Source organism: Diabrotica undecimpunctata, chromosome 6 (assembly GCF_040954645.1).
Source record: "Diabrotica undecimpunctata isolate CICGRU chromosome 6, icDiaUnde3, whole genome shotgun sequence".
Taxonomy (NCBI): domain Eukaryota; kingdom Metazoa; phylum Arthropoda; class Insecta; order Coleoptera; family Chrysomelidae; genus Diabrotica; species Diabrotica undecimpunctata.
Genome location: NC_092808.1, coordinates 1,911,391 through 1,926,615, shown reverse-complemented (window position 1 = coordinate 1,926,615; position 15,225 = coordinate 1,911,391). Strand labels below are relative to the sequence as shown.

Sequence of the window (15,225 nt, the reverse complement as noted above, 5' to 3'; positions counted from 1 at the left end):
CAGCATGTTGTCTAAAGGTGTGGAAAAGTTACATTTTATTAATGGGATTGTAAACACTGACAAATATTTGAATATTTAAGAAGAATCTTTTTTACCGATTTATGGAACACTGTTTAACATCAGCGGAAGATTTTGTCTTCCAACCTGGTTGTCATACCTCAAAAAAGAGTTTCAAATGGATTGAAGATCATGGACTGGGTTTTTAACAGTCCCAACTTGTCCCCGAAAGAGACTTTGTGGCGCGAAATAAAAAAAGCTTTGAGAAAAATCCTCCCAGGTCCGTTAACAAATTGAAGGAAAAATTGCAAGAAATATGTGATTCGTTTACATTAGAATTTTGTCAGAACTTGATTTAATTTTCTTATCAAACTAACGTTGGGCCAACTGATATTGGAAGGAGCTCGTATACATGGTGCAACATAAATCATAGCTTACTTTTAATAACAGTGAGGGCGCAGAACTGTGCCTTGATCCATCTTGCCCTAACCAACCATTTCTTGACTTGATTCACAATTGCTTTCAAATTCTCTGTATCTGATTTCATGATGCTGTCAAATTCGGCGAATTTTCCAGGCCTGAAGAACACCTTTGTTACACCAAATTTGAAATCCTTATCATGTAGCTTCAAGGCGTGCAGCATCGACTAAATAAGGAGAATAATAAGTATTAAAATCAGTCTCTTTTAAATTTATATGTAAAACATTTTTAAACTTACCTCACAAAACTGTTTTGGAGAAAGCATCGACAATTCTTTGGGAAGATATTGCTTGTACATCGAATGCAGTTCGTTGAAAGAAGTTCGGCTGGGATATCCGTACTCCATGAGCTCCAGGACGTTGGTCATTCCTGAGCATTTCAACTGCATCAAGCTCAAGTTTCCGTCGAATTGTTGGTCCACCATTCTGGAGTTTGGTTTAATACACCGGATAAAATTAGTTCCCTAAAATGTACAATTATAAAAAATAGATCGAATACTTTTTAAACACTTATAAAAACTGGTACGACGACTCTATGATAGAACACAAACAAACACATATTATACTTTTTCCAATGTCAATTTGCCAAGCGTCGGCTTTTGAGATTCTTTGATGCCAATACCGACCATTGGCGTGGAAATTAAGAAAATGGATCAGTTCATCAAACGCATATTTTAAGAAAAATTATATAATTTTTATTAATTTTTACATAATTATATTCAGGAAAATTTACCCTGTTTGTGGATTCGCAGTAAGCCGCGTTTAAAATTAAAATTTCAGATGACTATCTTAAAAAATTTGCAAAATTTTAAATCTGTATGTATTTTAATAGCTGATATATAGAGGTGTCTTCATCTTAAATGTGACACACTGTATAATAATGAATACTAGTGTTCAAGATGCATCGCGATAGCTGTAAAGAAATTAATTAGAAGGACTAAAAAGAATCGTCAGAGTCTTCTGAAGTCGAATCGTTCCCAGGTTGGATAACTATTAGTGCTATTGCCGGTAAAACAGGATATTCGTTTTCTATTTTTAAAACATGAGCTTCGCAATTTTTCCACACATCGCTATTAATGCCACTTATTACTTCTCGAATATTCTCAATGGCCACTGCGCTTAATGTTGGTGACTGATTATATGTTCGCAATCGTTTTTTTACGGTACCGCAAACCATTTCAATTGGATTAAAAATGCAATAGTATGGGGGTAATCGCAAAAGAGTATGGCCGTGCCTGCTGCAAATGGTGTCAATAACGTATTCGTTTTTAAAATTCCGACTTTTGATCATTCTAATTAATTCTTTCTTTACTGGAATCTTTTTAGGAACAGTGATGTTTTTAAGTTGCATAAATTTTAAAATTTCGTCCTTTTTCGTGTTATTATTAGGTATTTTATTCAATATGCGGGAATGATACGACGCATTATCCATAACAATCACTGAATTCGGCGGAATATTGGGCAAGAGTTGTTCAACAAACCACTTTTCAAATAAATCGGCTGTCATATCTTCGTGATAATCGGCAGAAGACTTTGTTATATTTTTGGCCGACAATAGCAATGCATTAGATACAAAACCATCTTTGCTTCCGGCATGAAGAATAATAACACGTTTTCCTCGTGAACACGGTGTATTTAACGCACACTTGTTTGTGTTGTCAACCCAGCCGTACTTGACAACATCATGCGTATCGAACCAGGTTTCGTCTAAATAGATTATGTTTCTGTTTGAATTACGATACTGTTTTATTTTACTCAAATATTCTCGTCGAAGTTCAACAATACGCCGAGATTCCATTATTACCATTCGATTATCTAATTTCTTATATTTAAATCCACAACTTATCAAAATCTCGCGCAGTGTTTCCAAAGATGTATAATTATATTCAGGGAAATCTCTCAATTTTTCACGAATCAGTTCTAAAGTAGACACTCTATTTTCTTTGTAAAAATTGTAAACTGTTCGCTGAATAACGTCTTTTGCAGCAGTGTCAATCCTACCCAATTTTTTATTTGGTCGCTTTCATTTTAAGGAATGATCTGTAACAGTGCCTAATTTAATAATTGTATATATCGTCTTATACCCGATTTTTGTTAATATATGAATTCTCGAAACAATTGCATTATCAGCCATCCCAATATTTTCTTTTTTCAAACACTCATACATATTTAAAACTATTCTTTGCCTCCGCCTGTGATATCCGGTTGCAAAAAGGATATTTTAGGGTGTCACATAGCCAGGCAAACAGGTGTTCATTCAGATTTATCGATTGCGCTTCGCTGTTGCCATAATGCATGAGTTTAAATTAACTGAATGTAACTTTAATATAACATATTAATATATCTGCAATTTTTCATGTTTCCAGTAAGGTATAAAATCAATGAAATTTGGAAAAAAATATACAATTCTTGTAACCGTTTTTGAGAATTTGGATTCTTAAAAGTTGTCTGATTTCTTAAAAGTCGATCATTATATCTATAAGAGTATTACGCTAAATTCACCAACTTGCAACGTCAAGATAGATCGAAGGTCCAAATTCTCTCCAGACTACAATGTTGCCGATATTCGAAACTTACTTAGAGCATAAGTAATATACCAACGTTCACGGTTGCTTTAATAGTGCTCATTAGTGAAGAGTCATGGAAATATTAGTACCTAGTTAATTAATTTATAGATATATTTTTGAGAATATGTTCATATCACTTTTTAAGAGTGTTGTTCGTTGACTAGCATTGAATAATAACGAATAGAAAATAGAGAATATTTTTTAAATATAACCTTAGGAATTTTAGGAAATATGTCTAACAACCTTGATTTGAAAGGCGGTCTCTTTAATAAAGAATGAGGCATGTTATGTTGGAAAATATTAGTGGATGTACTTTTTCGCAGGAAAGCCGCTCAATGATGTTCTAAATAAATTTTTAAATGTCTCAGCAATAAAAAAAACATAAAAACTTACATTGCTCACTCAATTTCTCCATAAGTTCTCACCAATTGTATCATGAATTTATTTCCTACCGTGCTAAAGGTAGTTTACCTTTCAAAGTGGTTGATATCGAAAACAGGGTCTGTATGAATTTATTTTTACTCTCCTTGAATGATTCCTTCAAGGAAGCGTGTAGGGCATCGTTGTTTTGTCAATAAAGTATTTCTACAATAAAAAAATATTTATTCATAGTATTTATCTCATTTGCATTAAATAAAAAGAAAATAGACAAGTGAACGCATATTAACTATTGTATGATTTATTGGCATAATTTACCAGTTTTAAGACACTGATTGGACAGCAATTGCCAGACGTCATTGCTTGTAATGTGCTACCTGTAATATAAAACTTAAACATGAAATACGTCACAATAGTCCACAAGAGATGGTTAAGTCTGGCGCCTTTTACAATTAATCAACATATTGCAACAAATACATGTAAATTATATCATAATTGGTAAGAACTGGCTTAGAATTAAAGAATATACAAAAAAAAATGAGAAAGAAACACAAATCCAAATATATTAAAAGATGATAATAACATAATGATGTTAAAAAATCTTCTTACCGTTTGATAACATACAGCACCGGCGAAATGTCTGATCAGGAACCACTTCGTTATCTGACTGAAGGCTACGATGGGCCTTAAGCTTAGACGATCTGGGTAGTCCTAGTCTGAATTCCTTCGCCTAGTCTGAATTCCTTCGGCCAGGTTTTGTGAATTTCCTCAGTAAAATGTGTATAGGAAGATTTCGGTAGTTTGGATTCTTCATCAAGAAGAGTTAATATGCCCTTGTTCTTTGTTTCAATTAAATCTTAAAAAGTTTAAATAAAATATATCAAAGTTTTAATGACTAGAGTTGACTTTTCCTCGGCTTTTAAACGACTTTAAATGAACTTTATTAATTTTTAGTGAGTTTTAGTTTACTTTTAATTACTTTTAGCAATATTTACTGTTTTAGATAACTATTAGTGATATTTTAATAGCATTTAGTAATTTTAAAAATCTTTTGTTGACCATTAACAGTTATTAGTCATTTCTAATCACTGCTATTAACTTTTCATTAGCTTTTAGTAACGTTTTCGTAGTTCTTAGTGGTTTTAAGTGAAATTGAGTTACTTTTAGCAGGTTATTATTCACTTTGAATCACTTCTGATGACTCCCTCGCAGCCTTTAATAAATTGAAAGAACTTTAAGTGCCATTTTAATACCTTTTTAGTAAATTTTAGTGTAGTTTAGTAGGTTTTAGTCACTTTTAATCACTAGAGTTGACTTTTTCATTAGCTTTTAACGACTTTTAAGTGACTTTTTGGCAATTTAGTGAGTTTTAGTCACTTTTAGGAGGTTCTTTATGACTTTAAATTTTTGTTAATGACTTTTTTTTAGCAATATTTACTATTTTGAATAATTTTTAGTGACATTTTAATAGATTTTAGTAATGTAAAAAACTTTTGTTGATCATTAATAATTTTAATCACTGCTGTTAACTTTTCATCAGCTTTAGTGACCTAAAGTAACTTTTTCGTAGTATTTAGTGATTAAGTTAATTGAGTTACTTTTAATTAGGTTATTACTAACTTTGAATCACTTCTGATGACTCTTGAGCAGTTTAAACCAAATTCAAATAACTTTTAGTGCTATATTAATAAGCTTTAATAACTTCTAATGCCTTTTACTAGTTTTTAGTCACGTTTAATGACTAGAGTTGATTTTTCCTTGGCTTGTAACGACTAAGTGAGTTTTTACTAATTTTTAGTGAGTTTTAGTTACTTTAGGAGGTACTAATCACTTTAAGTTATTGTTGATAACTTGTAGTAATATTTACTGCTTTACATAAATATTAGTGATATTTTAATAGCATTTACTAATTTTAAGAAACTTTTGTTGACCATTAACAGTTATTAGTTACTTTTAATCACAGCTGTTACTTTCATCAGCTTTTAGTGACTTAAAGTAACGTTTTCGTATTTTTAGTGAAATTAAGTTACTTTTAGCAGATAATTAGTCACTTTGAATAATGAAGATGACTCTTCAGCAACCTTTTACCAGATTTAAATAACTTTTAGTGTCATTTTAATACCTTCTAGTAACTTTTAGTGAAGTTTACTTTTAACTTCAATAATTTATAGTCACTTTTAGTGACGTTATTATACATTGCATAGAATATTTCTCGCAAACTTACCTATACAGTCTTGATTGTCAACAAATTGTATTTCTGGTACAACAAGGCCTTCTTTTTTGTACAATTCTTGCTCGTGTTTGAGGATCATGTCGTTGAAAAATTGCTGCAATTTTTCATTACAATAGTTTATACAGAACTGCTCAAAAACTTATTAACAGTGAAGAATTCTAAAAGGAATATATCATTAGAAACATAAAAAAAATCGATGAGTAAAAATTTTATTTTTCATTTTAAGGTATTTTTAAGGACTTTCTAAGCTAATTTAAAAACTTTTATTTACATTATTCTCGTTATTTCTGTTTAAGCTATAAGATCCTCTTTTCCAGTGTTTTTTTGTCTTGGCCTGTTTTTTTTGGCAAAATAAAGAAACAATTTTAACATTACTAAGAATCACAGACTAATCAATATATAAAAATTACTTGAAACACTCAGATTCGTTTAGTCCATATACACTCATAGGTATAGATGTACTAAGAAAGGAAGTTAATTCTACTTATTCATACATGAAAAAGGAAATAATTAAAATCGTAGGTGATTTTTCACGAAAAACATTTCGTTAAAATATGATATTTTGCTCTGTCTCTCAATCATATATATAAATATCTCTTTTCCATGGATTATACTTTTGGAAAAATTGGAAAATATTCAATGTAGAATCACTGTGGAACGACCCTACAAGAGAAGTGTACCAAAGAAGGCTAGCATAGAAGAGACAGCTGAAACAAATAGACGACATCGAAGATATAAACGCGAGCTGAAAAAGAAGAAGATCCTTTTTCCTATCTCTGTTCTTTTCTTAAAATAATCCAACAATCATACTCTTACAGTTACAAAGAATCATAGAGAATTAATCCTAGTAGTATAAGTACTTAAACCTTAAGAAACTATCAAAATAATTTTGAGATTCGAATCAGTTAACTCCTCCAACTCTGTTTGGTCCACCTCTACTCATAGGGTTGTTACTTTGAGTTACTACTTTGGGTTATTAATAAAGAACTATACTCCTTTCAAAGAATAAGTGATCCGGATTTTTTAACTTATCCATATGTTCTTTTATCAAAATTATCCATCAATCTCACTGAATTACAAAGAATCATAGAAGACTTAATCTCTGGTGGTAATCAGAACTTGTACCTTACAAAAATCGTCAAAATAATTTGGAGAAATAGATATATTATAATTAACTCATGGAGTAGAGATGGGTTTTTGGAAACTTTCGTTATTAAATACCAATAAAGCTCCATTTTTCATTACAACTTTAAAAATATTTTTAATAACTAAAATTTCAACTTACCAAATCCAGCAATATCCAGCACACCTATATAATAGCTAGAAGTTTGGAACGGTATACTTTTGTTTATCCTGTTAACGATGTAATCAAACAAATTACTATAGATGGCTTTAGCTAGGGCGTCTCTGGCGTTGTTGGCTTCGTATATTTTCAAAGGTACCATAATGACAGTACCTTTCAAGCCTCCTCTCGCACTCTGCATGACGCGCGGATATCAGCGCTTGCTTCAGTTCACTGGGATCTATTTCCAGAAGTTTGGAGCCACGAGTAGGGATTTTTCTCCAGAAGCTACAAGCAGTATTCAATAAATATTAAGTATGGACAGACATTGATGGTAGTATACAACAAGCAGAACCGCTGAATGTCAAGTCTCTGAAAGACCTGGATAAAGGCATACAATATTCAAGGATTTAATTATTGAGAAACGTTTATTTAATATTCACTCTTTTTCATCCTCCAGGTGATATAAAATACTTTAAAAACTTGTTTTTGTTAGTAGGCGCCACGATGAAAACTGGGACAGATATTTTGAAACTGTTTAAAGAAATCGACATACCTCCAACTCTGCAACCACCTCTGGTATCTTCAGGATTATCCTCGAAATCAACGTTGCCCAAATGCAGAACAGCTGCCACTGTAGAGTAGATTTGTAGTCTTTCACTTTCGCTAATTTCCAATCGGGACAGAGCTTCATCCAGCTCTTTGAAACCACCGACATCGTCCAAGAGAATATCCTTCAAAGATCCAGCTTTTTTGTCGATCGCCGCTTTTTCCTGTTTACATCTAACGATTTTTCAGACGCATTTGTTGTAAAATAACCTAAAAACGTTTGCAAATAAGTACTACCAACTGTCTTGGCCCAAAGTAGTTTGAACAGAAAACAATTTCTGGAAATTTTGCCACTAATTCACTAATTATTTTACCAGAAATATATGCTTGAATATAAGTCATAAGTCATCTAGCAAATACAGAACTAATCTTAATCCACATTTATGACAAAAAGAAGATAATTTTGTACTCAAGAATAAATTACCAACGAACTAAAATTATTGATTGTCACTAAGGAATAAATTTCCAACATTGATTTCAATGATATGGTGACTTTTCGAAATAAAATAGAATGATTTATACCTTTGTGTAAATTTTAGTAGCTTTTTAGTAATTATTATATCTGACGATAAGTTTATAAGTGATTGAAGATATAAACGTTTTGAAAATTTAGTGTTTTTTAATTAGATTTTAGTAAATTCAAGCGATTTTTGGTAACACTTCGCAACTTTTAAAAGTGACTTAATCACTTCTAATGATTGTTAGTGGAGATTTTAGTGATCTTGAGTAACTTTTAGTGACAATAAATTTTAATCTCTTTTAAAATCACTGTTAGTGGCATACTGTTGGATTTATGAGATTTTATGCGATTGTTAAAAGTTTTAAAAAACTTTCAGCCACTTTTAGTGACGTAGTCACTGTTAATAGTGATCGCAGTACTATTAATGACTCATTAGTGATTTATTTAGTAAATTTTAGAAGTTTTGGCAAACTTTAACGACTTTTAGCAATTCCGGAAAATTATAATAGCTGTTGGTGAGTTTTTAGCAGCTTTTAGTAATTTTTAATAACTTCTAGTAACTTTTAGCCACTGTAAGTGATTTGTAGCGATTATTATACACTTTTAATCCATTTTGGTGGATTTTAGATATTTTGAGTAATTATTAGTAGCTTTAAGAAAGTTGCAGCAACTTTCAATAACTTTTAAATTACTATTAATGATTTGAGAGAAGCATTTAGTAACTTTAAACAATGTTTACTTACGTTTACAAACTGTTAGTGCTTTGAACAATGTTTAGGGACATTTGTAATCACTATTATTGATATTTTTTATCATCAGTATTAGTGACTATAGCAATTTTTAGCAAAGTAATTTTTAGCCACTGTTGGTGTTTTATCAATTGTTAGGCACTTTTAATTCTTTTTGACTTTGAACAATATTTAGATATTTTTAATCACTGATAGTGGACATTTTTTATCATCACTGTTAGTAGTTTTTGGCCGCTGTAAGTAATGATTGGTGATTTTAATCTCTGTTAGTGGCAATTTGTAAATTTTTGTGATTTTGAAAATTGACAATATTGACTAACATAGATAAATAATATAAAATTGACTAACGTTTACAAACTCTAAATGATCTCCAGCAATTTGAGGACATTAATCACTATGAGTGACATTTTAGTAGCTTTTAGGCATTTCAAAAAATTCTTGGTGTGGCTTTTAGTAATTTTTTAGTATGTGTTAATGATTTTTAGCAATTCGAATCATCATTTGGTAATTTTTCGTAAATTCCCAGTAATTTTAAATCGCTTTTTTAGTAAATTTTTAAGAGCAGTTACCAAATTTTAGTGAAATTCTTACATACGTTTAATCACTGTTCTTCATTTCTAGTGGTTTTGAAACACTGTTGGTGTGACTGTTAGTATATTATGGCCATTTTAAGTGATTGTTGTCCAATATTAGACTCTTTTAATAACTGTTAGTTGCTTTGGAAGTCCTTCGCTAGTGTGGTGTGATTTAAACACTTTTATTGATTGGTAGTAACTTCTTAGCAGATTTTATATGATTTTTACTAACTTTAATACCTTTTAGGACTCTGAACAATTGTGAGACACTGTTAATAACTGTTGGGGACGTTTTATAAGCTTTTAATAACTTTGAGTAATTTTTTATGAATTTTAAGAACTTTTAGCCTTTTTTCAGTAACATATAAATTTTTATTAGTTTTTGAAAAGGTTGGTGTTAGTTTTAAAATGTAATGAAAGTAGATATTACTAAATACTGAATGAAGACGAATACACTACCTTGTGCATCCGTGTTTTAAATAATTAAGTCATCAGGTTGGCTAAGATATAGCTTGTTCCTCCAAACTCTCTGGTGCTCCTGCCAACAACATATAAAATATGTGGTAATTCCTTTCGTCTCCCTCTGTGGAACATATCCTTGATTTTTCTAAAAGATAGTGCGATATGTGACCCCCAGCAACTTTAAATTTGTTGTCAAAATGGACCTCTATGAATTTTCCAAACCTAAAAATACAAGCTATGTCTAAAATCTCAAAGAATTTAATATAGTTACATAATTTTTTACTTTAAAAATGTTGTTCTGTGTAAAGATATGACATAATTAACCAAATATGTAATTAAATTACCTTGAACTGTTGTTGTTTCTTGTGGTTTTAGCATTTCCAAAGGCTTCCAGCACCGGATTGGCGTCCAATATTTTCTTTTCTAACGTTCCAACCTCAGCTCCCCAGTTGTCGCATAATACTTCAACAAATGTTTTGTAGACTCCGTTTTACCAGCTCCTGATTCGCCGCTGACGATAATAGATTGTGACTGCTTCAAAACCAACATGTCCCTGTAAGCTAAAAATTAAGAAAACAATAGTAATCACATGGTGGTAAGTCAGGACTCTACAGCGGATGTTCTAATGCTTACAAGTCCAAATGCTCAACGAAGTTTTGAACAGTATGCGCTACAAGATGTCGAGCATTACCATTCAGTTTTATGAGCTTTTCCTCATTAATGAGAAGTTCTCAATGCTTAGATCTTCAACTTGTTTTAGTAAACTGTAAAAATCATTCTTAAACTGTACCTTTGTCTGCTATGGCGAAGATGTGCGGTGGCATTTGACCCAGAGACTTTCCTTTGTAGTTTTTGATAGTTTGTGATGCATACAGCGTAGGAATATCTTTGTAGGGGTTAACGGCGATTAATATGTTAGCTACGTATGACTAAAACAATTGAAAATTTGATTAGTGGGCCATATAACTTAATATTTAAAGCTTTTCTTGAATTTTTCAATAAATTTTTATGTATATTATTGTAAAACTTTGAATTTTTGATATTTATGTACTAATATATTTGATAATGACTTCATAAAAAAAATTTCTTTGCTTCATAAGGCAGTACTACTGCCAAAAACCAGATCTTGATAGATGGAGGTATTTCGGATCAAAAAATATCGTATCTTTAGTTTTATGCTCATATAATATGTAGAAAGAAAATATGGAATAAGATTATACCCACATATTACCAAAAATTAGTTCCATGAAGCAAATTATTGGTAGAAAATACAAATGTGTTTAATCTGGCGAGGTCACATGTGATTGCCAAAACGAGAGTATGTCCGACTAGGAAATGACTCATGCAATCTGTATTATATATATGTAGATATAGCACCGTCCTGGTGAATCTAAGGGTCGCACTAATCACAATCTCGCTAAAATCTGGATTGTTTATATACGGTGGCAAGAATCACTAACCTCTATTTGCAGGATCGTGGAATTAATGTTCAAAGTACTTACTCTCAGGCTCACACTCTCATTTTAGTGATTTTTACTAAATTTTAGCAATTAGTATACACTTGTAATCACTGTTAGTGGACTTTTCAGAGCTTTTAGTGATTTTAAGTAACTTTTAAATGACTTTTTAGCTAGTTTTTGGTACTTAATTATAATCTATTTCTAATGAGTGTAGAGTAATAAAAATCTCATGAAGTATTCAAAAGCGCTACAGGGTAATCCGTCAATAATCCGTCAATAAATTCCGTCCGCATTGCAAAATTCTGTCGTTTCATAAAGAGCAGGTAGTATCACCTCGTTTTAAGGGATTAGTCCATTGTTATCGACAGATAAACACTGAGCCAGGAGGCGCGCTAGTGGGTTAATTGACAAAAGAATATGCATCTTAAAATCATATTAAAGGAAATAAAAATGTAATACAGCAGAACAGTGTTATTAAAAAAATATAAAATGTAACAATAAAATATATACGAACCGAAATCGGGAAATACTCACAAACACACACGAATGAACTTTACATATTGAAACACTTGTGGGGAGTTTAAATCAATTTATTCACAAAAACTACAAAAACTTTACTGGATACGTTATTACAATTCTACATCACTATAGTCTTCATCCGAAGAACTGTCATCATCCCCTGGTGTTATAATTATAGGGTCAACCACCTGATCGACCAAGTTGTCCAGTTCCCACATTTTATCTTCCTCTTTTAAAACATGCTGGATTGCTTTTTGCCAGTTTTCTGATGTGATTTCCATAATGGCTTGATCAAACAATACCTTGACATCTTTCATTTTAAATGTGGTATTGTGCCTTGCAACATATCCTTTAACTTGTGCCCATATAAGTTCTATGGGATTTAATTCGCAATGATATGGCGGTAGGCGTAGCACAGTTACTTTATACTTTTCTGCTACATCTTCTACGGCATATTTTATGAAGCGAGATTTATGTTGTTTTACTACGGCTAGTAGTTCCTTCTTTATTGAATTCGTCTCAAACTGAATACCTTTATTTGACAGCCAGTTAATAATTTCTTGCTTTCTCCAAGCTGAAGTTGGTACCTTCTCTATGCGCCTTGAATGGTAGCTTGCATTATCCATAACCACGACCGAATCAGCTGGAAGAAATTTTAACATTTCCCCGAAGTAGTCTTCGAAGACATCCGAATTCATGTCCTCATGATAATCTCCCGTCCGACACGACTCAAAGCTTAACAAACCTTCTTTTAAAAATCCTTCTTCGCTTCCAATGTGAGCAATTATAAGCCTCTTCCCTTTTCCCGAAGGCACTTTAATACCCGTCGAAAGGCCTTCTATGAAAGCTTGGCGAGCACTTGTTACATTTTTATCTTGCCACATTTTTTGTACTATATAACCTTCGTTTATCCACGTCTCATCAAGATAAAAAATTTTCTTGTGCTCTCTGCGGTACTGTTTTATAGTTCTTAAATATTTTCGTCTCCAGCAAATGATTTCATCACTTTCCAGTAATAGTGCCTTTCGATTGTGCTTTTCCCAGGAAAAATTCATACTTTTTAAAGTTTTCCATAAAAGTTTTCTGGATATCAAAGGAATATCGTTATCTTGGCTTATCTCCATTAGTATTTTGTCAAGGGTGGGTATTTCCTTTTTAAAATAAAACGAATGAACTTTTCTTCGAATGTCACGTTTGGTGTCTTCACCTAAGATTTTTATTGGTCTTCCTGATTTTCTCTTGCATGGACTTAACTGGCCTGATATCTTTCTTTCTCGCAATAATTTAAAAATCGTGGACTGTCCAATTCCAGTCATTCGGGCACATCGCTCAACACTTTCTTGCACAGACAAACTAGGGTGATCGTGTTTTATGCAATCATATACATTTAAAATTATAACTTTTTCACTAACAGATAGCGGAGAATTTTTTACACCTCTTTTCTTTGGAGTAAATGTCGCCATTTTATAACTTTTTCACTATTTCTATATCACAATATTACTGTACGTTTAATTGGTGTAGTAACAATTACTAACTCGAATGTCGAATGTCGAATGATAATAATAAAATAAAAGAGGGATTATAATGAAAGTGTAAGTAAAACCTCATTACGCGTTATTAGTCTTCATGTTGATTTATTTTAGTTCTTAGTAATATTAGGAGGTGCGTCATACCCTTATCAGTTTCTTCTAATGCTTTTATTCGTTCAGTAAGGAAGTGAATTTGTTTTTATAAATAAAAATGTAATTAGCTTTAATGACCATATAATGGAATACGAGTTTGAAGAATAAGTTAATCGAAAAATTAAATAAAATTGGTTATCACAAAATATCCAAAATATGATATTTTGAGGTACATCAATTTTTGACGCTACGCCCATGACGACACCGAAATTCAGGCAAATTTTATGACACTTCATGATTTATTACTCTACACTCATTTGAAACCAATGATAGTGTTTTAGACCATGGAAGTAGTCTTCCTCATTCTTTGATAAGATAGTTATAGAAGAAAAGTATCTTTTCTATTTCTTGATTCACATCTAAGTCATTTTTAAACACTTTTAATGGCTGTTAGGCAATTTTTATTAATATTTGCTAACTTTTAGCAATTGGTATACACTTTTAATCACTGTTAGTGACGTTTTCATAGCTGTTAATGATTTTAAGTAACTTTGAGTAACTTTTAAGAACATTTTTAGTACTTAATTGGAGTTTTAGACCATGGAATTAGTCTTGGACGTTTTTTAATAATATAGTTATAAAAGAGTCTTTTTTGTACTTTTTGATTCACATCTAAGTCATTTTTAAACACTGTTAGTGACTCTGAGGCAATTTTTATACACTTCTTATACACTTTTAATTACTGTTACATACTTTTTCGTAACGTTTAGTGATTTCAGTGAACTTTTAGTGACGATTAACAACCTTTTAGCTACATATAGTATCAAGTTGAAGTTTTAGATCATTGAAATAGTCTTTATCGTTCTTCTTGATTCATATCAAGTCATTTTTTAAAACTTTTTAACTGTTAGTGACCTTTAAGAAATTTTTAGAAACTTTTATCATAATATTCTCCTCACTTTTGTCTTGAATCAGTAAATTAATTTATTTATTGCACGTGGATGACTTGATCGTAAGTACTCAAGACGAACAAAATCGAACGAGCCTAAATGAGTTAATCTAGGTGGCTAATTCTCATTTCCAAAACGAAAGATTGGACGACCCGAAAATTATTTAATTATTGCTACTACGTTTGCTTGGCATATAGCACCAAATATAGTTGAAACTAAATGTTACTCATACTGATTTCTGAAGAGGCTGAATTGTGATGTCGCGATGACAAATGGCATTACATAACTATTATTGAATGAGAAACCGATTTTGGTGGTTGAATCGTCAAATGACTCAGTCACAATTTTTACCAAAACTGACATACATAATTAGAATCAATTTGTCTCGTGGATTTTCTGATCTAGATCAATAGCAACATTCAGTACGATGCACGGTGAGGTGAGACATGATCTCGTAGACGGAGTAGAAGAAAAAATCCAACAAAGACGTTGTAAGATAGTTCTAAGAGAAATTACAGAGATATTCAAAGACTTGCTTATTCTTTTTAATTAAGTCATTTTTATCCCCTACAATTTCTGCTTATACTTAAATTTTTATTTAACCTTATTTTTAATAGTTTACTTACGTAAATTTTGTCCTGATAGTACCGTGATCGTATGTTGTTTAGTAAGGAACCTTCATTAAGGAACATCATTTCACCTAAAAAAAACTTGTTGGAAAAAACATTCGACAAAGAAATTTGAGTTCTATAAAATTTCTCTAATTTGGATGTCCAATAATTATTTAATTACAAGGAATTATTTTTCAAATATATCGCCAGGAGATTCTATTGATAGTAAAACGTAGGTTGTAGTCTACAAGGGACGTTTTTGAATCATACCG

General features: G+C 31.5%; 1 protein-coding gene across 1 annotated transcript in view; it reads right to left on the bottom strand.

Moving 5' to 3' along the window:
- The window catches only part of jar (Myosin heavy chain 95F jaguar), an 85,188-nt gene that overhangs the window by 29,949 nt on the left and 40,014 nt on the right, over positions 1 to 15,225 (bottom strand). The window contains 20 exon segments of the mRNA XM_072533984.1: positions 436 to 643; positions 716 to 940; positions 3,433 to 3,506; positions 3,509 to 3,613; positions 3,616 to 3,628; positions 4,031 to 4,081; positions 4,083 to 4,169; positions 4,171 to 4,277; positions 5,646 to 5,790; positions 5,793 to 5,812; positions 6,940 to 7,144; positions 7,146 to 7,198; positions 7,201 to 7,224; positions 7,493 to 7,691; positions 9,547 to 9,608; positions 9,784 to 10,013; positions 10,136 to 10,230; positions 10,233 to 10,351; positions 10,582 to 10,720; positions 14,969 to 15,042. Coding sequence (XP_072390085.1) covers positions 436 to 643; positions 716 to 940; positions 3,433 to 3,506; positions 3,509 to 3,613; positions 3,616 to 3,628; positions 4,031 to 4,081; positions 4,083 to 4,169; positions 4,171 to 4,277; positions 5,646 to 5,790; positions 5,793 to 5,812; positions 6,940 to 7,144; positions 7,146 to 7,198; positions 7,201 to 7,224; positions 7,493 to 7,691; positions 9,547 to 9,608; positions 9,784 to 10,013; positions 10,136 to 10,230; positions 10,233 to 10,351; positions 10,582 to 10,720; positions 14,969 to 15,042 — 2,235 coding nt within the window.